This window comes from Dromaius novaehollandiae, chromosome 15 (genome assembly GCF_036370855.1).
Source record: "Dromaius novaehollandiae isolate bDroNov1 chromosome 15, bDroNov1.hap1, whole genome shotgun sequence".
Classification (NCBI taxonomy): Eukaryota; Metazoa; Chordata; class Aves; order Casuariiformes; family Dromaiidae; genus Dromaius; species Dromaius novaehollandiae.
In genome coordinates, this window is record NC_088112.1 from 1,970,185 (window position 1) to 1,995,959 (window position 25,775).

General features: G+C 57.6%; 3 protein-coding genes across 3 annotated transcripts; all 3 read left to right on the plus strand.

Annotated features, from left to right (window-relative positions):
- The first annotated feature begins 5,005 nt into the window (after positions 1-5,005).
- Positions 5,006-8,529, plus strand: LOC135329999 (protocadherin beta-15-like). The gene has a single exon (XM_064520762.1). The coding sequence runs from the start codon at positions 5,013-5,015 to the stop codon at positions 7,455-7,457; it is 2,445 nt and encodes an 814-aa protein (XP_064376832.1). The 5' UTR covers positions 5,006-5,012; the 3' UTR covers positions 7,458-8,529.
- A 1,037-nt stretch (positions 8,530-9,566) lies between these two features.
- On the plus strand, positions 9,567-12,415 carry LOC135330003 (protocadherin gamma-A10-like). Its single transcript, XM_064520778.1, has one exon. The coding sequence runs from the start codon at positions 9,690-9,692 to the stop codon at positions 12,297-12,299; it is 2,610 nt and encodes an 869-aa protein (XP_064376848.1). The 5' UTR covers positions 9,567-9,689; the 3' UTR covers positions 12,300-12,415.
- Positions 12,416-21,251: 8,836 nt separating this feature from the next.
- Positions 21,252-25,685, plus strand: LOC112981715 (protocadherin beta-4-like). Its single transcript, XM_026097575.2, has one exon. It carries the CDS (start codon positions 22,169-22,171, stop codon positions 24,611-24,613), a length of 2,445 nt encoding a protein of 814 aa, XP_025953360.2. The 5' UTR covers positions 21,252-22,168; the 3' UTR covers positions 24,614-25,685.
- The last annotated feature ends 90 nt before the right edge of the window (positions 25,686-25,775 follow it).

Genomic DNA, 25,775 nt, shown 5'->3' on the forward strand with positions numbered 1-25,775 from the left:
TACTCGGCTGGCAATCCCCTTACGTTCATGTACATACAGATCGAAGGGCTTTGTATAATCGGGGAGCCCAAGCGCAGGTGCAGATGCCAAAGCTCCTTTTACAGTTCTAAAACCTTGTTCTCTTTCAGGGCCCCATGCAATGGGTTCTGCTTTTTCATTTCTAGTTGCCTCTGTCAGGGGTGTTGTTAATTCTCCCAAACCAGGAATTCATGGCCTGCAAAATCCCACAGCTCCAAGGAATCCTCCTAACTGTTTCTGTCTTACTGGATGGGGGGGGGTTGTTATAGCAGCTACTCTTCCTGGATTAACTAGTCCCAAGTATTTTACCTCCTTTTGACACAGCTGAAGTTTAGATGGAGATGCCCAGTCACACTTTTTCTGCTCAAGTAGTACATAGATAGTACATAGAGGCTATTATACAGGTATCTTCATTTTTACTTGCTATTAGTATATCATCTACATATTCAATATACAAATATACGAATACTGCTCCTGCTACACTGAAAATCTTTTGTAAAGTCTCCCCTTGCCAGCCTGGCATATGCTCTTTGAAATACTTTCGTGTATCAGGGGCTGCTTGAGCTATAAAAGCACTAATCGCGAGTGCATCTTTGAAGTTTTGTGGGGTCATTCCTCCATGTTTTAGCAGGGCTTGCCGCAGCCACCCCCAAAAGTCACGGGGGTGTTCATCGAATCACTGTCTGCATTCTTGCACTTTTATCCAAGTTACTCCTAACTCTCTGCATACTCTAATTGCGTCTACTAAATTTCAAAGTCCTGCTTGACACACGGCTCTGTCTCCTGCGTTATTTTAATCCCGATTTGGATCTTTTGCTAGCCAGGGGTTTCAATTTCCCCCGGCTTGCTGCACTAATTCCGCACCCGTGTTAATTATCTTATCCCATTCATTTGGTCGCAATAATTCCATCAGAAGAATTTGGGTATCACTCCAGTTTGGATTGTGCCCGGTGCATATATTGGGAAATAACCGGACACCTCGCTCGGCATCTTCTCTTATCTCGGCATTTTACCCGCCCCCTCCCCTCTTCCCCCCCCCCCCCCCCCATGCAAGATCGTTCGGATCCCAGGGTTGATTAGCAAATACCTTCAGCACAGGACGGGGTCGTGGCGGGCGGGCGGGGGGGGCTGGGGTTCTGGCTTCTCCCCTTCCCCCTGGCTGTAGAGCGGCAGGGTTAGTCAGCACATTGGAGATCATAGGACAGAGTCCGGCAGCCGGTAGAGTAGAGGGAGGGAGGAGGAGGAGGAGCAGGAGCAGGAGGAAAAGTAATGACAGATAGATCATCAGGCATATAAGGTGGAGCAGAAACTTTTGGAGCGCGGTCCGGGGTACTAGTATCTGCTAACACGAGTGCTACCTTCGGCGGGTTCCTTTCCTCCCTCCCTCCCGGCTCGAATGCTCCCGCGCCCATGCCCAATTATCTCAAACAGACCAGCAATCCATTTGAGTTGGAAACCTGTCTTCTCGACGATTTCACACGAAAGTTAGTTCCCGCTGATCGAAAGTCCCTTGCGGTGGCCACCGTTCCGCCGGGTTTCCCTCCTTTGTCAGGAACGGCCAATCCTCCTGACATAGTCGAATCTGCCTTTTTTTCCTGAAGTTCCTGGTGCCATCAACCTTACTCCAGTTTTGCAAAATTTCGGCTAAGGGCGTCCCCTTTTCCATGCCGAAATTATTTCCCATACCGAGTTCCTGAAAAGTGCGTCTTATGCAAGTCAGGCAGCGCACTTCCTTACCAGTAACACCAGCCTCGGTGGCTGGTGTGATCACACACTCTTTCGCTCAGTCTCTGGGAACTGCAGTCACACCATCCGAGCCTTTGACTGCTAGGACTGCTGTCCCTTCGCAGTGGGCGGCTTCATCAGCCGACGGGTGCCCCGGTCGGTTCCCAGGTTATACGCACTCACATACAGACAGCACTGTTCATGCTCACACCAGGCACGGTGACTCTAGATTTCTGTTTTTATAGCCCTGCGATGCGCCTTATACTGATCTGGCTGCGCACTCCCCTTTCCGGCCGAACCGAGATGGGACTTAAAACCCACTCAAACCCTGGGGATGGGACTCGAACCCCTCCCCTGCCTGGTGCGCCTTACAGTGATCAGCCCGCGTACTCCTTACAGTGCACGCCAAACCGTGAGGGAAGGTTAGGCTCGCCGGGCACCATAACAGGGTCCGACCCTACGTTCCCGCTGAAAAGTTCGGAGACAAATCAAAGCAAATTAAAAAAAAATAAACGTTAATGACGCGCGTGCAGTAATTACAGCTCGAGCTGGGTGCCTCCGAAGAGGGACCCCGAACAAAGAAATCTCTGGGCAATTATAACTTTTCAATCTAAGTTCTCCACGCCTCACGCCGTAGTTCAGACCAGTAGTAATATTCAGGTCTGGGGTCTCATCGTTGTCCCTAGGCAGGCTGTTTCTTTCCTTGTCTTTACTGTTGCGGTTTCTGCTGACGGACGTGTCTTCTTTCCTTGTTGGGCCCCGCCGTTGTCTCTCAAGGTGCTGACGAGGAGGCGGTAATTCCAGACCACAACAATTAGCACTGCCCCAGCAGTGAGAGGAGGCTTTGTTTCTCAAGGTGCTGATGCCCTGCACAGGCCTTATTTCAAAGTTTTGACATCCTCCCTTTCGGAGTGTGAGCCCCAGGAACACAGACTGCTTGTAACTCCCTTCTCTTTCGAGCTTGAACCGGCTCTGGGGCCCTTTCTTACTGAACTGGGTGAGAGTTCCTTATGTTATCTGAGTGCGGCCTAAGGCTTAGGCACATTTAGCTAAGCTACCTCTAGACAGTTTCCGTTCAATAGTTTCCTTAAGACACCTCTCCTTTCCAGATTGGGCATATGTTCTACACAGAGTATAATGTTGCTTCATGGTCTTCTCAAGCTATGAAATCATTGCCTGGTCAAGTTTGCTCGTTTTATTCTCATTCTGGTGCTCCTTCGGTTGAATTAAGTGCAGCCGATTTTCTCTTTTGTTTTATATACAAGCTGCTCAAAGGGAACGCCCAAAGCTTGGCGAACTCCTTAAATCCCGGTGGAAGAGACCTTGGAAAACCTTTTCCATCACCGTGCTTAATGCACGTGTGTTGAGGCTGCCCTTGGCTTGCTGCAGGCGTAGAGATCATCGGGCTGCAGCGGCTCGGCGCTGCTTGGCTGGAATGCCCCCGGATTCCTCATGTGATGTAGGCCGTGCACGGGGGGCTAGAACTGACTCCTCCAATAGGCAAGAGCAAGATGTCTTTCCTGCAAGAATTGTGGCTACTTCTCCCTTCTCCTGGCAGCTACTCACGGGGATTTACAACGTCTGGGCTGTCTTACCGGAAATTAAAGTGCAGAACTACTTCGTTCCGCTTCTATGCGAGCCCGGGCGGCGCGGGGGCTCCGCGTGCCGCTGTTGCCCGCCGCCGCAGCCTCCCGCGGAGCGGCTGCTGGCTCGCACAGCGCCGGGCGGGCGGGCACCGGCACAGGCAGAAGCAGCCGCTGAGAGGGCGAGAAGCCCGAGCGGCCGGCGCGAGAGGCGGGCACGCAATGCACGGAAGGGGCGGGAGGACGCAGCGCAGCGCGGACCGCTGACGATGGAAAGCCGGCACAGCGAAAGCCGCTGCCTCGGGGCCGCGGCAGTGCTACTGTGCGCTTGGCTGCTCTGCTGGGGCTGCCGGGCGGCGCCGGAGCGGCTGCGCTACGCCATTCCCGAGGAAACGGGCAGCGGCCCCGTGGTGGGGCGTGGGGCTGAGCCCGGCAGAGCGTGCCCGGCTGGCACGGCAGCTGTGGATCCGCTCGGAGAAGCACTGGTGGTGCAGAACCCCCACGCAATGCTTTCCAGTTCGGCGTGGCCATCCAAGACAACTCCCCGGTCTTCAGCAAGGCTGCTCTCGACCCGGAGATCGAGGAATGGACTGATCCTGGTGCGCGATTTCCGCTGGAGATGGTGCAAGATCCGGATGTGGGAAGCAACTCGCTGCTCAGCTACCAGCTCACGGAAAACCCGTCCTTCAGCCTGGCAGTGAAGGAGAGCCCAAGTGGCAGGAAGAAGCCCGAACAGCGAGCGGGCGGCCGAGCACAACGTGACGGTGGTCGCCAGCGACCGCGGCAGCCCGGCGCTGTCCAGCCGCAGCGCGCTGGCGCTGGCCGTGTCGGACGTGAACGACAACGCGCCCGTGTTCGAGGAAGCCGCCTACAGCGCCTACGTGGCGGAGAACAACGCGGCGGGCGCGGCGGTGCTGCGCGTGCGCGCGCGGGACGCGGACGCGGGCGCCAACGGGCGCGTGAGCTACTGGCTGGTGGGCGGCAGCGCGGGCGAGGCGGCGGCGTCCTACGTGTCGGTGGAGGCGCGGAGCGGCGCGCTGTACGCGCAGCGCTCCTTCGACTACGAGCAGTGCCGCGAGCTCGCGTGCTCTGCCGCACGGCCTTTCCCTTTCCCTTTCCCTTTCCCCATTCCGTTTTCCCTTTTTTCTTTCCCCTTTTCCCTGTTCCTTTTCCCTCTTCCCCTTCCCCTTTTCGTCCTTTCCCCCCTTTTCCCTTCTCCCTTCTTCCTTTCCCTTTTCCCGTTTCTCATTCCCTTTTCTGTTCTGTTTCCCCCGGTCGGAGCTCAGGCCCTGCGTGCGGGGAAGCCCTCCCCCTCTCTCCCGGCGCAGGCACAGGGACTCTGCAAAGGCACCGTGTGTGTCCGCCTTCGATCAGCAGTTCCCGCCGCGGGCCGCAGGGTGGTGCTCTTGGCCAAGGCGGCGCTGCAGCGGCGCTGCGGCGCGGGGAGGCGGCCGCACCGGGCGGCGGCGGCCGAGCTGCAGCAGCGGCGAGCGGCGCGGCGAGCAGGGGCGGCGAGCGGTCCTCCGTGGCAGCCGCTGCCGAGCCACCGCGGCCGCCCTCCGGGCCGCGTAGCGGACTCGGCGAGCAGGGGCGCCCGCCCGCCTGGCTGCCGGGTCCCGGTGCGGGCATTGTCCCGGAGGAGCGGGCAGGCGATCCGCGAGACGGAGGGTGTCCGCCGGATTCGACATGGCGTCTGCAAGGCAAGTGCTTTGTCTCTGTGTTCTTCTCTGCGTGCCGCATGCTCGCTCCGAGCCCATTCGCTACTCCGTCGCCGAGGAGAGGGAGAGCGGCTCGCTGGTGGCTCACGTCGCGCAGGACGTGGGGCTGGACCTGGCGCAGCTCTGGGCTCGCGACGCCCGGCTTGTTTCGGACCACAGCCGGCAGTATTTTCGGTTAGACCGCAGGACCGGCCGCCTGGCAGTTAGCGAGAGGATAGACCGGGAGGAGATCTGCGGCCAGGCCGTCACGTGCACGGTCCCCTTTGAGCTGCTGCTGGCCGACCCTCTGCAGTTCTTTCGGATCGAAGTGGCCATAGAGGATATCAATGACCACTCGCCAGTGTTCCCGGAGGAAGAAGTGACTTTTAAGATCCCGGAAACGAGCGAGCCGGGGTCCCGTTTCCCGCTGGAGGGGGCTCGGGACCTAGATGTCGGCAGTAACAGCCTGCAGGCTTACAGCATCGCTCCCGAGAACGAGTACTTCAGCGTCTCTTTCCGGAGTCGCGGTGAGGGCGACAATTCCGTCGAATTAGTCCTGGAAAAGTCACTGGACAGAGAGGAGCAACCGGAGGTTGCTTTCAGTGTCATTGCCACGGACGGGGGCTCTCCGCCCCGGAGCGGGACGGCCCAGGTCCGCATCGTTGTCCTGGACGTAAATGACAACGCTCCGATCTTCACGCAGGAACGGTACAGAGGACAGGTTTTGGAAAACGCCCCGGAGGACTCGGTGGTTCTCCGTGTGGTCGCAGCTGATGCGGACGTGGGAGTTAACGGGGAGATATCCTACTCGTTCAGCCAAGCGGTGGGGCACAGCCACGTAGCGTTCAAGATCGACCCCGTGAGTGGTGAAATTCGTGTCAGCCAGCCCCTGGATTTCGAAGCGGCGGAGAAACACGAGCTCAGCGTGCGCGCCACAGACGGCGGGGGTCTCTCCGCGCTCTGCAAGGTAGTGGTGGAGGTGCTGGATGTGAACGACAACGCGCCGGAGCTGGCGGTGAGTTCCTTCAGCAGCCGCCTCGCCGAGAGCGCCTTGCCCGGGACGGTGGTCGGCCTCTTTGTCGTCAAGGACCGGGACGCCGGGGACAACGGGAAGGTCGTCTGTTCGCTGGAGGACCAGCCCGCGTTCTCCCTGAGGCCTGCCTATAAGAATTACTACGAGCTGGTGACAGCGAGCGCCCTGGACCGGGAGGAGACGGCGCGGTACATCCTCGCGGTCACGGCGGCCGACGCGGGGTCCCCGCCTCTCACGACCACGCAGACCTTCACGGTGGACGTCTCCGACGTCAATGACAACGCGCCCGTGTTCAACCAGACGTCGTACACCATGCACGTGCGTGAGAACAACGACCCGGCCGTGCTCGTCGGCGCCGTCCGCGCCGCGGACGACGACGACGTGGGGCCCAACTCCAAGGTGACCTATTCCCTGGCGCCGGCCCGCCCCGCGGAGCGCGCCGCGCGCTCCTACGTCTCCGTGAACTCCGAGAACGGGAACGTGTTTGTGCTGCGGCCGCTGGACTACGAGCAGGTGAGGCAGCTGGAGGTCGTGGTGAGCGCCGCCGACTCGGGCTCGCCGCCCCTCAGCGCCAACGTCACCGTCCGCATCCTCGTGGTGGACGAAAACGACAACGCGCCCGTGGTCCTGCACCCCGCGCAGGACAGCTCGCCGCCGTCCAGCGAGCTGGTGCCCACGTCGGCCGAGGCGGGCTACCTCGTCGCCAAAGTGGTGGCCGTCGACGCCGACTCGGGGCAGAATTCGTGGCTTTCCTACCACCTGCTCAAGGCAACGGACCCCGGGCTGTTCGCCGTGGGGGCCCAAACCGGCGAGGTGCGGCTGAGGCGGCCGGTGACCGAGAGAGACGCCGTGAGGCAGAAGCTGGTGGTCCTGGTGCGGGACAACGGGCGGCCGCCGCTGTCCGCCACCGCGGTGCTGGCCGCGCTCCTGCTCGACGGCTTCTCGGACGCGCACATGCCGCGCAACGGCCTGGCCCCGGAGGACGAGGGCGGCTCGCTGACGCTTTATTTAATCGTTTCCCTGGCCTTCGTCTCGCTCCTCTTCCTCGCTTCGGCCGCAGCCTTCGTCGCCTGCAAGGTGTGCAAGAGAAAGTCCCTGAAGGAGGGCACCGTGCTCTACGGCCCCGGCGACTTCCAGACCGGCCTGGCCGACGCAGCCGGGACGGGGACTCTGCCCCACGCCTACTGCTACGAGGTCAGCCTCACCACGGGCTCGGGCAACAGCGAGTTCAGGTTCCTCAAGCCGGTCCTCGCCAGCCTGCCGCCGCAGCGCTGCGGCACGGACGGGGGTGCCGCCGGGGAGGAGGATTTCCCCGGCGGCCTGCCCCGCGCCGAGGAACCGCGACCGCAGAGCCACGGGACGCTGCCTGCGGGACCGTTCAGCAGGCTTGCCTTTGACTAGCGCTACGGGAGCATCCCCAGTGCTTCGGCGCTTCCCTCCTGAAACGGCGTGGAATACCCTCACTTGGCTGACCCTGGGTGGGGAGGGATCCGGGCTGAGAGACGCGGCAATGATTCTCCCAGAGGAAACTTGCAGTCCCCTTTAGCGTCACCAGTTTCCCTCGTATCCCGACCCAGTACAACGGTTTGCCGCCGCCGCAGCCGCCACCACCACCACCAGCACCACAAAAAGAAAAAAAGAAAGAAAGAGAAAAGGCATGGAAATAAAGCTGCAGTTCTAACAGCAGCTCAGTGCCATAGCACGGTCTCGAGGTTGAAAAGACAAATCACGTGTTTGTGTTTGCTGAACGCTGCGCTGTAACCCCCCTCCAGGCTACTAGAGAGCCTGAAGTTCTGGTGCTCTGGTGAAATGTGGTGCAAGCTCTGCTCTCTTCCTCCGCTCTCTTCCTGCCCCGGGCCCTGGATCTCTCTTTCTGGGGAGTGCTGGCGTTGTGTGTCTGCTCTTCTGGACAATGTCTCTGATGCTGTATATGCGTACCCCCGCGGTGTATTTCTTCAATGGTTTACATGCATACTCCCGTTGTGTATCAGCACGTCAAACGGTGCTGTGGGATCGAAGTGCTTCCACCCATCCGTGTTGATTCGCGCTCTTGCAACTCAGCAGTGGGAAAAGGGGGTTTTCTCCGAGTCCCGAGTTTGTCAGCTGCCCTAAGGGAGAGTAGTAAAATGCATAGTTAGGTCTCCCTCGTAGCCGAAAATGGTGGTTGCGGGCGGGGAGGGAGGGAGGGAATGTCCTTGAAATCGTCTCGGATATATAGCAGGGTTAGTAATGCCGGGATAGACTGTAACTATACCAAATTGTGCAAAGGCAAAGCGTTAACCGTTTGCGGTCTCCCTTTCCCCCCGATTTTCCTTTTTGTATGCTAGCTGTCTCTTACCAGTGTTTGAGACCCATGCTGCCGAGCACTAACTCTTCTGAAATCCTCGCATTGTACGGAATTGCAGTTATAAAGTGGAAAACCGTAAGCCTTCTTTGGTAGAACAAGGCAATAAAAAGAATACAAGCACTCGAATGCCATTGCTGCAGTAAAATACCCCTCGGCTGCGGAGGCAGCTTCGGACACATAGTTCCTTCGTTCGCCCCTCTGTAAAGGACCTAAGGGGGTTGAGACGCGTGAAGGTGCTTTTGGGGGCGGGGGAGAGGGCGAGGTAACGCTGAGCGTTTTTCTTTACACCTGGGGAAAGTGGCTGCGAAGGGCCTGAGTTCGATCGCCGTCCTGGGATATTGTCCCCTACACCAGCAGTGGCCCTGGGCATGCAAAGGCGTCTGGAAGTCTGTGAGGTGCGGCTCCAGAGCGCCGCTTGTCCTTAGCGACGTGCTGGAGCCAAGGGGCCGTGTGAGCACGTGGGCTCCGAAGACAGCTGTAACTAGAACGGCAACTGTAGGACGTTACCTGCACAGAGGTACGTACGTTGTCCTGTTCAGAAACGTGTCTGCCGTTGAAGGTGTCGGGGGGTTCAGAGGAGGGGGCAGCACAGAGACACACGGGGTCCTGTGGGAATGTGCTCATGGCAGTGCCACGGTTGGGCACTGGGTGTCACAGGAGGGGGCATTTCGTGACGTGATTCTCCTGTTGTAGCGAGGCACAGTGTATTGTAATATAGACGATGACTGCAGAAAGCAAAGCTTGCTTCCCCGCGCCCCCCCCGCCCCCCCGAAACGGCCACGCTGTTACTCCAGGCTGTCTTGTCCAGGTTCCTGTTGCTCTTCCACATCATATCCTGCCACACCATTTCTCTACCGCTGCTCAAGTCTTAGGATCTTCCTAGAAGTTCGTTGGAAGCTAATGTTAGGCTGCGGGGGATGGTGGGGCGCATACATGCCTGAATGGTGAAGATGTGCTCTTGCGTCTCGATGCAATTTTTTTAAGCATATTGTGAGCCGGGATTCACACACGCCGATAAGAACGAGTGGAAATGTGAGCAGGGATTACCTTTGCCGGCGCTGGAGCGCTGCAGAGATTCCTTGAGGCTGTAGGTGTCGCTGTTTGCCCACGATGGGCCGATCGGCCGCCAGCGAGCGCGAGAAGGGAAGCGCGCCGGAGAGAGAGGAGGCGCCGGGCTGCACGGTCGGCGCAGGAGAGAGCAGGGTGCGGAGCGAGCCGGCTTCTGCTGCTGGGAGGGGAGGTTCAGAGAGGAGGAGTACGGCGGACGCGGTGGCCGGAGCTGTGAAATGTGGCCGCGAGAGAGGCGCTGGGACTGCCGAGGGCGAGCCCGAGGGCGAGGGCGAGCGCTGCTGTGGTGCGCCTTGGTGGCGGCGTGGGAGCTGGCGTGGGGGCAGCTGCGCTACGCGGTGCCCGAGGAGATGCAGAAGGGCTCTTTCGTGGGCGACGTGGCCAAGGACCTGGGGCTGGAGCTGGCGGCGCTCCGCCAACGCGGCGCCCGCATCGTAGACAAAGGTAGGAGGCAGTATTTTGCTCTGCATGAGAAGATCGGCCATTTAGTGACGGCGGAACGCATAGACAGAGAGCAGGTCTGCGAAGCAGCGAGTGAGTGCGTGCTGCGTTGTGAGGTGATAGTGGAGGGCGAAATGAAGGTTTATGCAGTCGAAGTGGAAGTCAGAGACATTAACGACAACGCGCCCGTTTTCAAGGAAGTGCAGCTGGAGGAAAAAATGAGCGAGACAACAGCCCCGGGGTCGCGGTTTCCCCTGGCTGAGGCTCACGACCCGGACGTCGGGAGCAATTCCCTGCAGCGCTACGAGCTCAGCGGCGACCAGCACTTCTCCCTGGCCGTCCAGACGGGAGCCGATGGGGAGAAGCGTCCCGAGCTGGTGCTGGCGCAGGCGCTGGACCGGGAGGAAAGCGCCTTCCACGAGCTGGTGCTGACGGCGGTGGACGGCGGGGAGCCGGCGCGGACGGGCACGGCGCGGATCCGCGTGCTGGTGCTGGACGCGAACGACAACGCGCCGGTGTTCAGCCAGGCGGTGTACACGGTGCGCGTGCGCGAGGACGTGCCCGTGGGCTCCACCCTGCTCACCGTCAGAGCCACCGATGCCGACGACGGGCTCAACGGAGAGGTGAAATTTTCCTTTCAAAAGATTACAGTGAAAGCATCGCATAAATTCCAGCTGGACACGGAAACGGGAGCGATCACCCTGGTGAGGAGCCTGGACTTCGAGGAGGGCGACTCGTACGAACTGGGGCTGCAGGCAAAGGACGGCGGGGGTCTTTTCGACACGGCGAAAGTCGTGGTCGCGGTGACCGACGTGAACGACAACGCGCCCGAATTGACAATCACGTCGTCGCTGAGCGCGGTGTCGGAGGACTCTCCCGCCGGGACGGTGGTGGCCCTGCTGCACGTGCAGGACCGCGACTCGGGGGCGAACGGGGAGGTGAGGTGCTCGCTGGGCGCGGGGCTGCCGTTCCGGCTGCGGAGCTCGCTGGGCAGCTACTACAGCGTGGTGACGGCGAGGGAGCTGGACCGCGAGGAGGTGTCGGAGTACAACGTGACGGTGCGGGCGACGGACGGCGGGTCGCCGGCGCTGCGCAGCAGCGCGGTGCTGCCGCTGCGCGTGCTGGACGTGAACGACAACGCGCCGGTGTTCGCGGAGGCGCGCTACAGCGCCTGGCTGCCCGAGAACAACGCCAAGGGCGCGCTGGTGCTGACGGTGCGGGCGGCGGACGCGGACTGGGGGCAGAACGCGCGCGTGCGGTACCGGCTGTGCGAGGGGCAGGTGCGGGGCGCGCCGCTCTCGTCGTACGTGTCGGTGCACGCGGAGACGGGCGCGCTGTACGCGCTGCGCTCCTTCGACTACGAGGAGGTGCGCGAGGTGGGGCTGTGGGTGCGCGCGGAGGACGGCGGCGCGCCGGCGCTGAGCAGCAACGTGTCGGTGCGGCTCTTCATCGTGGACGAGAACGACAACGCGCCGCAGGTGCTGTACCCGCCGGCGGCGCCGGGCGCCGGCTGGACGGGCGTGGAGCTGGCGCCGCGCGCCGCCGAGCCCGGGGCGCTGGTGGCCAAGGTGGTGGCGGTGGACGCGGACTCGGGGCAGAACGCCTGGCTGTCCTACGAGCTGGCCAAGGCCACGGAGCCGGGGCTCTTCCGCGTGGGGCTGCACAGCGGCGAGGTGCGCACGGCGCGGTTCCCGCTGGCGCGCGACGCGCTGCGGCAGAGCCTGGTGGTGGTGGTGAGGGACCACGGGCAGCCGGCGCTGTCGGCCACGGCCACGCTGACGGTGGTGCTGGCCGAGAGCGTGGCCGAGCTGCTGTCGGACCTGGGCGGCGCGGCGGCGCCGGGCGAGCCGGGCGGCAGCCTGACGCGCTGGCTGGTGGTGGCCGTGGCGGCCGTGTGCTGCCTCTTCCTCGCCTTCCTGCTGGCGCTGCTGGCGCTGCGCCTGCGGCGCTGGCGCCGCTCCCGGCTGCTGGCGGCGGGCAGCGGCGCCTCGCGCGCCGTCGCCGCCTCGCCCTTCGTGGGCATCGACGGCGTCCGCGCCTTCCTGCACTCCTACTCGCACGAGGTCTCGCTCACCGCCGACTCGCGCAAGAGCCACCTCCGCTTCCCGGGCGGCAGCTGCTCCAACACCCTGCCGGCCGCGCCGCCGCCCGACAAATGCGCGCCGCTGCTGCTGCCCGAAGAGCCCTCGCGTGCCCGCGCCGACAGCGGAGACGCCCTCCCGGTGAGTCCCTCTAGCGAGGCCCTTACGCTGCTTTTACGCTCCACTGGGTTGCTGCTCTGGACTTCTCTCGCCCTGGGCTTTCCTCTCTGTAGGTGGAGGCAGAGCTGTGGGTACCGATACATTGCCAATGTCGCTTGCTCAGGCGAGGCAAATCCTCTTCGTTAGCTTGCTTTTGTTCTTTTGCAGAGTTAGAGTTGCTGTGGAATGCAGGAGCTGTGAGGGTGCTCTGGTGTCCAATACTATTTCTGCTGGGGGAAAAGCTGTCAACCTTATGTTAGGAGGAGAGTCGCATGCCTTGGAAATAGTTCATGTCCTTCCTTAAAGGAAGATCTTAAAGCGTGTCTTTAAGCAGATAGTCCAGCGACCCAGTCTTTGCTGTACGACTGCACGTCTTTTACTTCACCCTTGTCTCGTTTCTGTGCTTTAGAACGTGTGTGTTTCGTTGCGATAGTGTGGTGAGCACACAGATGTACCTCCCCTGTGTGTATATGTGCACGCTGGTGCATCATGGAGAGAAATGGTGTAAGCAGCTGGTGTTTGGATGATATGTATTGGAAAATGCTGAGGGTCAAAGATAGCCATATGACCTATGGAGGGTTTAAGATGAGAGCTGGGGGAGCTCTGCCTGAGGGACTACCCAAAGACACAGGGTACGTGGTTTGCTGCATTATATATCAAGCAAGCAGTTGGGGTATGTGCAAACTCAGTTCCTCCTGCCTAACGGGGTTTTATCTATACTGGGAGCTCTGAGAGAGGCCTCCTGTGTCCTTGTTATCTACCTGATACCTTCATTATAGACCTGCTGTGAGTGCTGGAATCTAAATCGTCATACTATGGTCCCTTCCGTTCTGGATGTTTCAAGTGCTAGCCATATTTGTTGTCATGACGTATAGCTAGGCTTCAGTGTGCCTGGTAATGCATTAGAAATGCGTGACAGGAGGACCCGTTTGCATACCTCCCGTTAATGTTTAAAGCTATAAATACCATGACTTTGTTTTATATATATATATTTTTTTCTTAATATGTCTCCAAATGAAATGCTCTTGCTTGTGGCATAGGTAGGGCCAAAAGTCAGAGAGCTATGTGGCAATGAAAGTGTGTGCAGGCCATGCAAGGGGGGTGAGAGGCTTGAGGGGGAAGAGGAAGAAGGTAGGTGTGTCAGTAGTTGCCTTGGCTGGGAATGCTTGGATTAAACACTTTGCACCAAGGCCTGTGCCACTTCTGCTATTCCTGTCCTTACAGGTGGTGACAGTCCTCTGAGGATTGTGTCTTCTAGCAATAACCGTGTACCTATAGAAGTGCTGCGTGGCTAGAATGCCGAACAATTGCTGAGGGCAATCTCGTTTCCCACCTGTATGGCCTTGTAACACTGTGATGGAGGGTTTCAGCACAGTTATAGTCAGGGGTGCCTAGCCTTGAGCTGTCTTCAGGCTCTGTTTGCTACAAGTCTTCCTAGTTCACTTTTATGGAGTGGGCTTTTGCTTTTGAGTGTTTTGGGGTTGCTTTGCTGTGAAGACTGCAGTTCCCTAGACAAGCCCACAACCACCTGAAGACAGAATTTTATGGCTGAGGGAAAGCAGAGAAGCTCAACCAGAATCTCTCATTATCTCTCAGAACACTGAGATTGGCACGTAAGATTTCACAGGCATAGGAGGTGAGCAGGCTGCCTTGGACAAAATCTGTGGGTGCTCCTGGAAGTGGGAGCTCATGCAAGTCTGAAAGTGAGGAAAAGGCCTCTACCCTTCTGTGTAGGCCAAAGCAACCATTTAGGGCCTAGCTTGCAACCTGAGGCCTCACTGACTTCCAGCGGCTCTGGGGGTGAATCTTCAAGGCCGACTTGTGGCAAGACAGCCATGAGTTACAGTAGCAAAGCACTTGCCTCACTGGAACCACCTGCAGGCAGTGGCCGTGTAGATTAATAACCAAAATGGACTGAGAAATCGGTGCTACTGCTTCAAGAGAAGGAACGCAGGGAGAACACTTGCATACACTCCCACCCATTGCTTGCTCCAAATGCTTAGCAGGACGTAAGCAAGTATTCTGGCACTTTTGATACCCCTCTTAACACAGGGGCACACACGAACACGGTATGGCCTGGTGCAGAGTGCTTCTGGCAAAGAAGCACACAGCTTGCACTCTGGTGTACCGTTCTGTATTGCCCAGGGCTAGAACCAGGCCTGCTTGAATGGCAGCAGGAAGGCCACAGTTGCAGGCAGGAATGCTTCCAGCTGGACATGATCTCCCAAGAGGGCCTTTTGCTTACAGGCTCCCAAAGGCACACAGGCAGTGTGTTAAAACCCAACAGTGTGAGATCATTGTTAGGGTGGACCTCGAGCTGTGGAGATTTCCACCAAGCCCATCCCGACGGCTTTATGGACACAACAGGAGTCAGTGCCAGGCTGTGCTCAGGGCAAAGAACCTACTCTGTTCTTTACTCCCCTTTTCTCTGCCAACCACGTACAGAGGTACAGAAAAGGAACAAGTTTAACAAGCAGGTCAGTAAGGTTAGTAGGGAATCATACACATTACCTTCAGGGTCCATAATTCTCAGTCAAATACTCTCTGCTCTTTTGTCTTGAGAAACAAAATGCAGAACCAACCCCAGGCACATACATGAGCAAAGAGGTGAAACTCAGACAAGGTGGAAAGCATTTGCAGGCTTGCCACAAAAGAATGGAGCAGACCCTGAAAATGAGGAAGAGCAACAGTCTGGTCTTCCAAGCCTTCCCACCACTTCTCTCTTTTCCTTGCTATTAAGCACAGGGCTTTGCCAAAGTTCATGTGGCTTACCTGGAATAGAAGCCCAAAACGATTTTGACCCCATGTTATGGGGGTAGGTAGTAGATTTTGACTTAATGTATAATTAGATTGTAACAATTGATAGGATCTAATAGGAGCTGACTTATTAAAGCTGCATCTCATAATTTTGGTAAAGCTACAAATACAAATATTTGAGTGATTACTTGTATCTAAAACAATGTCATCTATGAATACAAGACTGCAAAGCGTTCTCATACATACACATCCTTTTCCAATACATACTAGTACAGTTCAACTTTCACAGCAAAATAAGAGTATGACAGTATATGGCCTGTCCCTTTTAGGTTCTAACTTGGATTTTTGTACAAATATTTTTACTGGTACTTCCTCCCCAGGCTGTATATCAGGCAGTTGTATTTCAGGTGGTGTGGACTGGTATCATTGAGCATATTTTTTAAGATTTTCAAACCTTGTTTGCATACTTAGAACATACTGGGTTAGTTGTTCATCTCCGTCTAATAGGCTGGTCTTAGCTTAGGGACTATAAGTCCCTAGCATAGCTACATGTCTCCCGAAGAGAATTTCTGCTGGTGTTAGTCCTATGGGTTGTTGTGGAGCATTTTGAACATCCCACAGAGCTAAGTTTAATGCTTCTGGCCATTTTAGGCTAGCATGTGTGCATATTCTTGCTATTTTTTTCTTTTAAGGTTCTCTCTGTTCTTTCTACTTGTCCTGAAGACTGTGGGTGATAAGGGGTATATGAGTTTCTTCTTATTCCTAATGATGTATATAATTGAGTGATTATGCTTGTCGTAAAATGGGTGCCCCTGTCTGAATCAATGGCTTCTGGGACCCCAAACCTGGGTATGATTTCTTTCAGTGAGGCTTTTACTACTCCCCTTGCCTCGGCCTTTCTTGTTGGGAAAGCTTCTACCCAGCCTGACAACTGATCTACTATCATTAACAGGTGCTTGTACCCATTGGCGGATGGCATGTTCGCATATTCTCTTTGTAGCCTTTGGAAAGGGAAGGAGGCCCATGGTCATCCCCCTAACTCTGAGCTTGGTTTGCTGCTTGTAAACTTTTGGCCGGTCGGGCAGTTATTCGTTCTCCTTTTTGCAGCCACGTAAATTCTTGGAGCGGCCCATACTTTCTGTACTTGGATTAGCTACCACCTCTGCTCTTCCATGAGCTTTATCGTGAAACCACCTAGTTATAGTGATTATATATTTTTGGTAGAATTGGTTTTCCTCCAATTGTCCATATTCCATTACCATTTTGTTTTGCTTCCCACTGTCCCCATTGCTTTTTCTCTTCCAGGGAGCAGTCCTTTTCATACATGGCCTTGGAGTCTACTAAATTGGGCCACTCACTTTGATTCCACGTTGGAACTGCCCCCATACATTCTCTCAGAGGTTGTCAGGCTGCAGCCTTCGCAGCAGCGTCAGCCAAAGCCTTCCTTTACTAATTTCTGTAGTGTCTTTAGTATGGGCTGGGCAGTGTGTTCCAGCAATTTGTTTGAGTAGTTGGACTGCTTCCAGCAAATCACGTATTTCTTCTCCATTAGCTATTTTTCTGATGACGTGAAAAGTCCTCGTTCTTTTCACAACATCGCAGTCGCATGACATACTCCAAAGGCATATCGGGAGCCAGTGTAGGTGTTAACTCGCTTTCCTTTTCCGAGGTGCGCTGCACGTGTCAAGGCTACCAGCTCTGAGCCTTGCAAACTCATTTGTGTGCAAAGCAGTTCGGCCCCTATTATTTGTTTTTGGCTGACTACAGCATACCCAGTTCATCGTTGTCCCTGCAGGAAGTAGGATGAGCTGTCTACAAATAGAACAAGATCTGGCTTTTGCAAAGGAACATCAATTAAATTGGTTCTCGGGTTATTTGAAGTGTGCATTACCGGCTCACATTGGGGATGTTTGTCTCCATCATCAGGCAGAGGTATTAGAGTTGTTAGATTCAAGGCATTGCATCTTTTTTGGACTACATTATCTGCCATTAGGAGGATCACTTCGTATCTGTGTGCCTGTTGTGGCAATAATGCTCGAGTTGCATATTGTTTTAGTAGTATCTCCACTTCGTGGGGGACATAAACTGTTACAGGGTGTCTCAGAATGAGAGGGCGGCTTCTCTCTACTATTGCCGCTGCTTCTGACACCGATTTAATGCAGGCTGGTGCCCCTGCTGCAATCTGATTTGGTTGAGCAGAATGATATGCTGCTGGTCTCTGGTGGGGTCCTAATTTTTGCATCATTACTCGGCTGGCAATCCCCTTACGTTCATGTACATACAGATCGAAGGGCTTTGTATAATCGGGGAGCCCAAGCGCAGGTGCAGATGCCAAAGCTCCTTTTACAGTTCTAAAACCTTGTTCTCTTTCAGGGCCCCATGCAATGGGTTCTGCTTTTTCATTTCTAGTTGCCTCTGTCAGGGGTGTTGTTAATTCTCCCAAACCAGGAATTCATGGCCTGCAAAATCCCACAGCTCCAAGGAATCCTCCTAACTGTTTCTGTCTTACTGGATGGGGGGGGGTTGTTATAGCAGCTACTCTTCCTGGATTAACTAGTCCCAAGTATTTTACCTCCTTTTGACACAGCTGAAGTTTAGATGGAGATGCCCAGTCACACTTTTTCTGCTCAAGTAGTACATAGATAGTACATAGAGGCTATTATACAGGTATCTTCATTTTTACTTGCTATTAGTATATCATCTACATATTCAATATACAAATATACGAATACTGCTCCTGCTACACTGAAAATCTTTTGTAAAGTCTCCCCTTGCCAGCCTGGCATATGCTCTTTGAAATACTTTCGTGTATCAGGGGCTGCTTGAGCTATAAAAGCACTAATCGCGAGTGCATCTTTGAAGTTTTGTGGGGTCATTCCTCCATGTTTTAGCAGGGCTTGCCGCAGCCACCCCCAAAAGTCACGGGGGTGTTCATCGAATCACTGTCTGCATTCTTGCACTTTTATCCAAGTTACTCCTAACTCTCTGCATACTCTAATTGCGTCTACTAAATTTCAAAGTCCTGCTTGACACACGGCTCTGTCTCCTGCGTTATTTTAATCCCGATTTGGATCTTTTGCTAGCCAGGGGTTTCAATTTCCCCCGGCTTGCTGCACTAATTCCGCACCCGTGTTAATTATCTTATCCCATTCATTTGGTCGCAATAATTCCATCAGAAGAATTTGGGTATCACTCCAGTTTGGATTGTGCCCGGTGCATATATTGGGAAATAACCGGACACCTCGCTCGGCATCTTCTCTTATCTCGGCATTTTACCCGCCCCCTCCCCTCTTCCCCCCCCCCACCCCCCCCATCCAAGATCGTTCGGATCCCAGGGTTGATTAGCAAATACCTTCAGCACAGGACGGGGTCGTGGCGGGCGGGCGGGGGGGGCTGGGGTTCTGGCTTCTCCCCTTCCCCCTGGCTGTAGAGCGGCAGGGTTAGTCAGCACATTGGAGATCATAGGACAGAGTCCGGCAGCCGGTAGAGTAGAGGGAGGGAGGAGGAGGAGGAGCAGGAGCAGGAGGAAAAGTAATGACAGATAGATCATCAGGCATATAAGGTGGAGCAGAAACTTTTGGAGCGCGGTCCGGGGTACTAGTATCTGCTAACACGAGTGCTACCTTCGGCGGGTTCCTTTCCTCCCTCCCTCCCGGCTCGAATGCTCCCGCGCCCATGCCCAATTATCTCAAACAGACCAGCAATCCATTTGAGTTGGAAACCTGTCTTCTCGACGATTTCACACGAAAGTTAGTTCCCGCTGATCGAAAGTCCCTTGCGGTGGCCACCGTTCCGCCGGGTTTCCCTCCTTTGTCAGGAACGGCCAATCCTCCTGACATAGTCGAATCTGCCTTTTTTTCCTGAAGTTCCTGGTGCCATCAACCTTACTCCAGTTTTGCAAAATTTCGGCTAAGGGCGTCCCCTTTTCCATGCCGAAATTATTTCCCATACCGAGTTCCTGAAAAGTGCGTCTTATGCAAGTCAGGCAGCGCACTTCCTTACCAGTAACACCAGCCTCGGTGGCTGGTGTGATCACACACTCTTTCGCTCAGTCTCTGGGAACTGCAGTCACACCATCCGAGCCTTTGACTGCTAGGACTGCTGTCCCTTCGCAGTGGGCGGCTTCATCAGCCGACGGGTGCCCCGGTCGGTTCCCAGGTTATACGCACTCACATACAGACAGCACTGTTCATGCTCACACCAGGCACGGTGACTCTAGATTTCTGTTTTTATAGCCCTGCGATGCGCCTTATACTGATCTGGCTGCGCACTCCCCTTTCCGGCCGAACCGAGATGGGACTTAAAACCCACTCAAACCCTGGGGATGGGACTCGAACCCCTCCCCTGCCTGGTGCGCCTTACAGTGATCAGCCCGCGTACTCCTTACAGTGCACGCCAAACCGTGAGGGAAGGTTAGGCTCGCCGGGCACCATAACAGGGTCCGACCCTACGTTCCCGCTGAAAAGTTCGGAGACAAATCAAAGCAAATTAAAAAAAAATAAACGTTAATGACGCGCGTGCAGTAATTACAGCTCGAGCTGGGTGCCTCCGAAGAGGGACCCCGAACAAAGAAATCTCTGGGCAATTATAACTTTTCAATCTAAGTTCTCCACGCCTCACGCCGTAGTTCAGACCAGTAGTAATATTCAGGTCTGGGGTCTCATCGTTGTCCCTAGGCAGGCTGTTTCTTTCCTTGTCTTTACTGTTGCGGTTTCTGCTGACGGACGTGTCTTCTTTCCTTGTTGGGCCCCGCCGTTGTCTCTCAAGGTGCTGACGAGGAGGCGGTAATTCCAGACCACAACAATTAGCACTGCCCCAGCAGTGAGAGGAGGCTTTGTTTCTCAAGGTGCTGATGCCCTGCACAGGCCTTATTTCAAAGTTTTGACATCCTCCCTTTCGGAGTGTGAGCCCCAGGAACACAGACTGCTTGTAACTCCCTTCTCTTTCGAGCTTGAACCGGCTCTGGGGCCCTTTCTTACTGAACTGGGTGAGAGTTCCTTATGTTATCTGAGTGCGGCCTAAGGCTTAGGCACATTTAGCTAAGCTACCTCTAGACAGTTTCCGTTCAATAGTTTCCTTAAGACACCTCTCCTTTCCAGATTGGGCATATGTTCTACACAGAGTATAATGTTGCTTCATGGTCTTCTCAAGCTATGAAATCATTGCCTGGTCAAGTTTGCTCGTTTTATTCTCATTCTGGTGCTCCTTCGGTTGAATTAAGTGCAGCCGATTTTCTCTTTTGTTTTATATACAAGCTGCTCAAAGGGAACGCCCAAAGCTTGGCGAACTCCTTAAATCCCGGTGGAAGAGACCTTGGAAAACCTTTTCCATCACCGTGCTTAATGCACGTGTGTTGAGGCTGCCCTTGGCTTGCTGCAGGCGTAGAGATCATCGGGCTGCAGCGGCTCGGCGCTGCTTGGCTGGAATGCCCCCGGATTCCTCATGTTTTGTACGCCGTGCACGGGGGGCTAGAACTGACTCCTCCAATAGGCAAGAGCAAGATGTCTTTCCTGCAAGAATTGTGGCTACTTCTCCCTTCTCCTGGCAGCTACTCACGGGGATTTACAACGTCTGGGCTGTCTTACCGGAAATTAAAGTGCAGAACTACTTCGTTCCGCTTCTATGCGAGCCCGGGCGGCGCGGGGGCTCCGCGTGCCGCTGTTGCCCGCCGCCGCAGCCTCCCGCGGGGCGGCTGCTGGCTCGCACAGCGCCGGGCGGGCGGGCACCGGCACAGGCAGAAGCAGCCGCTGAGAGGGCGAGAAGCCCGAGCGGCCGGCGCGAGAGGCGGGCACGCAATGCACGGAAGGGGCGGGAGGACGCAGCGCAGCGCGGACCGCTGACGATGGAAAGCCGGCACAGCGAAAGCCGCTGCCTCGGGGCCGCGGCAGTGCTGCTGTGCACTTGGCTGCTCTGCTGGGGCTGCCGGGCGGCGCCGGAGCGGCTGCGCTACGCCATTCCCGAGGAAACGGGCAGCGGCCCCGTGGTGGGGCGTGGGGCTGAGCCCGGCAGAGCGTGCCCGGCTGGCACGGCAGCTGTGGATCCGCTCGGAGAAGCACTGGTGGTGCAGAACCCCCACGCAATGCTTTCCAGTTCGGCGTGGCCATCCAAGACAACTCCCCGGTCTTCAGCAAGGCTGCTCTCGACCCGGAGATCGAGGAATGGACTGATCCTGGTGCGCGATTTCCGCTGGAGATGGTGCAAGATCCGGATGTGGGAAGCAACTCGCTGCTCAGCTACCAGCTCACGGAAAACCCGTCCTTCAGCCTGGCAGTGAAGGAGAGCCCAAGTGGCAGGAAGAAGCCCGAACAGCGAGCGGGCGGCCGAGCACAACGTGACGGTGGTCGCCAGCGACCGCGGCAGCCCGGCGCTGTCCAGCCGCAGCACGCTGGCGCTGGCCGTGTCGGACGTGAACGACAACGCGCCCGTGTTCGAGGAAGCCGCCTACAGCGCCTACGTGGCGGAGAACAACGCGGCGGGCGCGGCGGTGCTGCGCGTGCGCGCGCGGGACGCGGACGCGGGCGCCAACGGGCGCGTGAGCTACTGGCTGGTGGGCGGCAGCGCGGGCGAGGCGGCGGCGTCCTACGTGTCGGTGGAGGCGCGGAGCGGCGCGCTGTACGCGCAGCGCTCCTTCGACTACGAGCAGTGCCGCGAGCTCGCGTGCTCTGCCGCACGGCCTTTCCCTTTCCCTTTCCCTTTCCCCATTCCGTTTTCCCTTTTTTCTTTCCCCTTTTCCCTGTTCCTTTTCCCTCTTCCCCTTCCCCTTTTCGTCCTTTCCCCCCTTTTCCCTTCTCCCTTCTTCCTTTCCCTTTTCCCGTTTCTCATTCCCTTTTCTGTTCTGTTTCCCCCGGTCGGAGCTCAGGCCCTGCGTGCGGGGAAGCCCTCCCCCTCTCTCCCGGCGCAGGCACAGGGACTCTGCAAAGGCACCGTGTGTGTCCGCCTTCGATCAGCAGTTCCCGCCGCGGGCCGCAGGGTGGTGCTCTTGGCCAAGGCGGCGCTGCAGCGGCGCTGCGGCGCGGGGAGGCGGCCGCACCGGGCGGCGGCGGCCGAGCTGCAGCAGCGGCGAGCGGCGCGGCGAGCAGGGGCGGCGAGCGGTCCTCCGTGGCAGCCGCTGCCGAGCCACCGCGGCCGCCCTCCGGGCCGCGTAGCGGACTCGGCGAGCAGGGGCGCCCGCCCGCCTGGCTGCCGGGTCCCGGTGCGGGCATTGTCCCGGAGGAGCGGGCAGGCGATCCGCGAGACGGAGGGTGTCCGCCGGACTCGACATGGCGTCTGCAAGGCAAGTGCTTTGTCTCTGTGTTCTTCTCTGCGTGCCGCATGCTCGCTCCGAGCCCATTCGCTACTCCGTCGCCGAGGAGAGGGAGAGCGGCTCGCTGGTGGCTCACGTCGCGCAGGACGTGGGGCTGGACCTGGCGCAGCTCTGGGCTCGCGACGCCCGGCTTGTTTCGGACCACAGCCGGCAGTATTTTCGGTTAGACCGCAGGACCGGCCGCCTGGCAGTTAGCGAGAGGATAGACCGGGAGGAGATCTGCGGCCAGGCCGTCACGTGCACGGTCCCCTTTGAGCTGCTGCTGGCCGACCCTCTGCAGTTCTTTCGGATCGAAGTGGCCATAGAGGATATCAATGACCACTCGCCAGTGTTCCCGGAGGAAGAAGTGACTTTTAAGATCCCGGAAACGAGCGAGCCGGGGTCCCGTTTCCCGCTGGAGGGGGCTCGGGACCTAGATGTCGGCAGTAACAGCCTGCAGGCTTACAGCATCGCTCCCGAGAACGAGTACTTCAGCGTCTCTTTCCGGAGTCGCAGTGAAGGAGGCCAGTCCGTCGAATTAGTCCTGGAAAAGTCGCTGGACAGAGAGGAGCAACCGGAGGTTGCTTTCAGTGTCATTGCCACGGACGGGGGCTCTCCGCCCCGGAGCGGGACGGCCCAGGTCCGCATCGTTGTCCTGGACGTAAATGACAACGCTCCGATCTTCACGCAGGAACGGTACAGAGGACAGGTTTTGGAAAACGCCCCGGAGGACTCGGTGGTTCTCCGTGTGGTCGCAGCTGATGCGGACGTGGGAGTTAACGGGGAGATATCCTACTCGTTCAGCCAAGCGGTGGGGCACAGCCACGTAGCGTTCAAGATCGACCCCGTGAGTGGTGAAATTCGTGTCAGCCAGCCCCTGGATTTCGAAGCGGCGGAGAAACACGAGCTCAGCGTGCGCGCCACAGACGGCGGGGGTCTCTCCGCGCTCTGCGACGTAGTGGTGGAGGTGCTGGATGTGAACGACAACGCGCCGGAGCTGGCGGTGAGTTCCTTCAGCAGCCGCCTCGCCGAGAGCGCCTTGCCCGGGACGGTGGTCGGCCTCTTTGTCGTCAAGGACCGGGACGCCGGGGACAACGGGAAGGTCGTCTGTTCGCTGGAGGACCAGCCCGCGTTCTCCCTGAGGCCTGCCTATAAGAATTACTACGAGCTGGTGACAGCGAGCGCCCTGGACCGGGAGGAGACGGCGCGGTACATCCTCGCGGTCACGGCGGCCGACGCGGGGTCCCCGCCTCTCACGACCACGCAGACCTTCACGGTGGACGTCTCCGACGTCAATGACAACGCGCCCGTGTTCAACCAGACGTCGTACACCATGCACGTGCGTGAGAACAACGACCCGGCCGTGCTCGTCGGCGCCGTCCGCGCCGCGGACGACGACGACGTGGGGCCCAACTCCAAGGTGACCTATTCCCTGGCGCCGGCCCGCCCCGCGGAGCGCGCCGCGCGCTCCTACGTCTCCGTGAACTCCGAGAACGGGAACGTGTTTGTGCTGCGGCCGCTGGACTACGAGCAGGTGAGGCAGCTGGAGGTCGTGGTGAGCGCCGCCGACTCGGGCTCGCCGCCCCTCAGCGCCAACGTCACCGTCCGCATCCTCGTGGTGGACGAAAACGACAACGCGCCCGTGGTCCTGCACCCCGCGCAGGACAGCTCGCCGCCGTCCAGCGAGCTGGTGCCCACGTCGGCCGAGGCGGGCTACCTCGTCGCCAAAGTGGTGGCCGTCGACGCCGACTCGGGGCAGAATTCGTGGCTTTCCTACCACCTGCTCAAGGCAACGGACCCCGGGCTGTTCGCCGTGGGGGCCCAAACCGGCGAGGTGCGGCTGAGGCGGCCGGTGACCGAGAGAGACGCCGTGAGGCAGAAGCTGGTGGTCCTGGTGCGGGACAACGGGCGGCCGCCGCTGTCCGCCACCGCGGTGCTGGCCGCGCTCCTGCTCGACGGCTTCTCGGACGCGCACATGCCGCGCAACGGCCTGGCCCCGGAGGACGAGGGCGGCTCGCTGACGCTTTATTTAATCGTTTCCCTGGCCTTCGTCTCGCTCCTCTTCCTCGCTTCGGCCGCAGCCTTCGTCGCCTGCAAGGTGTGCAAGAGAAAGTCCCTGAAGGAGGGCACCGTGCTCTACGGCCCCGGCGACTTCCAGACCGGCCTGGCCGACGCAGCCGGGACGGGGACTCTGCCCCACGCCTACTGCTACGAGGTCAGCCTCACCACGGGCTCGGGCAACAGCGAGTTCAGGTTCCTCAAGCCGGTCCTCGCCAGCCTGCCGCCGCAGCGCTGCGGCACGGACGGGGGTGCCGCCGGGGAGGAGGATTTCCCCGGCGGCCTGCCCCGCGCCGAGGAACCGCGGCCGCAGAGCCACGGTACGCTGCCTGCGGGACCGTTCAGCAGGCTTGCCTTTGACTAGCGCTACGGGAGCATCCCCAGTGCTTCGGCGCTTCCCTCCTGAAACGGCGTGGAATACCCTCACTTGGCTGACCCTGGGTGGGGAGGGATCCGGGCTGAGAGACGCGGCAATGATTCTCCCAGAGGAAACTTGCAGTCCCCTTTAGCGTCACCAGTTTCCCTCGTATCCCGACCCAGTACAACGGTTTGCCGCCGCCGCAGCCGCCACCACCACCACCAGCACCACAAAAAGAAAAAAAGAAAGAAAGAGAAAAGGCATGGAAATAAAGCTGCAGTTCTAACAGCAGCTCAGTGCCGTAGCACGGTCTCGAGGTTGAAAAGACAAATCACGTGTTTGTGTTTGCTGAACGCTGCGCTGTAACCCCCCTCCAGGCTACTAGAGAGCCTGAAGTTCTGGTGCTCTGGTGAAATGTGGTGCAAGCTCTGCTCTCTTCCTCCGCTCTCTTCCTGCCCCGGGCCCTGGATCTCTCTTTCTGGGGAGTGCTGGCGTTGTGTGTCTGCTCTTCTGGACAATGTCTCTGATGCTGTATATGCGTACCCCCGCGGTGTATTTCTTCAATGGTTTACATGCATACTCCCGTTGTGTATCAGCACGTCAAACGGTGCTGTGGGATCGAAGTGCTTCCACCCATCCGTGTTGATTCGCGCTCTTGCAACTCAGCAGTGGGAAAAGGGGGTTTTCTCCGAGTCCCGAGTTTGTCAGCTGCCCTAAGGGAGAGTAGTAAAATGCATAGCTAGGTCTCCCTCGTAGCCGAAAATGGTGGTTGCGGGCGGGGAGGGAGGGAGGGAATGTCCTTGAAATCGTCTCGGATATATAGCAGGGTTAGTAATGCCGGGATAGACTGTAACTATACCAAATTGTGCAAAGGCAAAGCGTTAACCGTTTGCGGTCTCCCTTTCCCCCCGATTTTCCTTTTTGTATGCTAGCTGTCTCTTACCAGTGTTTGAGACCCATGCTGCCGAGCACTAACTCTTCTGAAATCCTCGCATTGTACGGAATTGCAGTTATAAAGTGGAAAACCGTAAGCCTTCTTTGGTAGAACAAGGCAATAAAAAGAATACAAGCACTCGAATGCCATTGCTGCAGTAAAATACCCCTCGGCTGCGGAGGCAGCTTCGGACACATAGTTCCTTCGTTCGCCCCTCTGTAAAGGACCTAAGGG

Coding starts and splice junctions, on each gene's coding strand:
- LOC135329999 (XM_064520762.1), top strand. CDS start 5,013: ATGGCGTCTGCAAGGCAAGTGCTTTGTCTCTGTGTTCTTCTCTGCGTG.
- LOC112981715 (XM_026097575.2), top strand. CDS start 22,169: ATGGCGTCTGCAAGGCAAGTGCTTTGTCTCTGTGTTCTTCTCTGCGTG.
- LOC135330003 (XM_064520778.1), top strand. CDS start 9,690: ATGTGGCCGCGAGAGAGGCGCTGGGACTGCCGAGGGCGAGCCCGAGGG.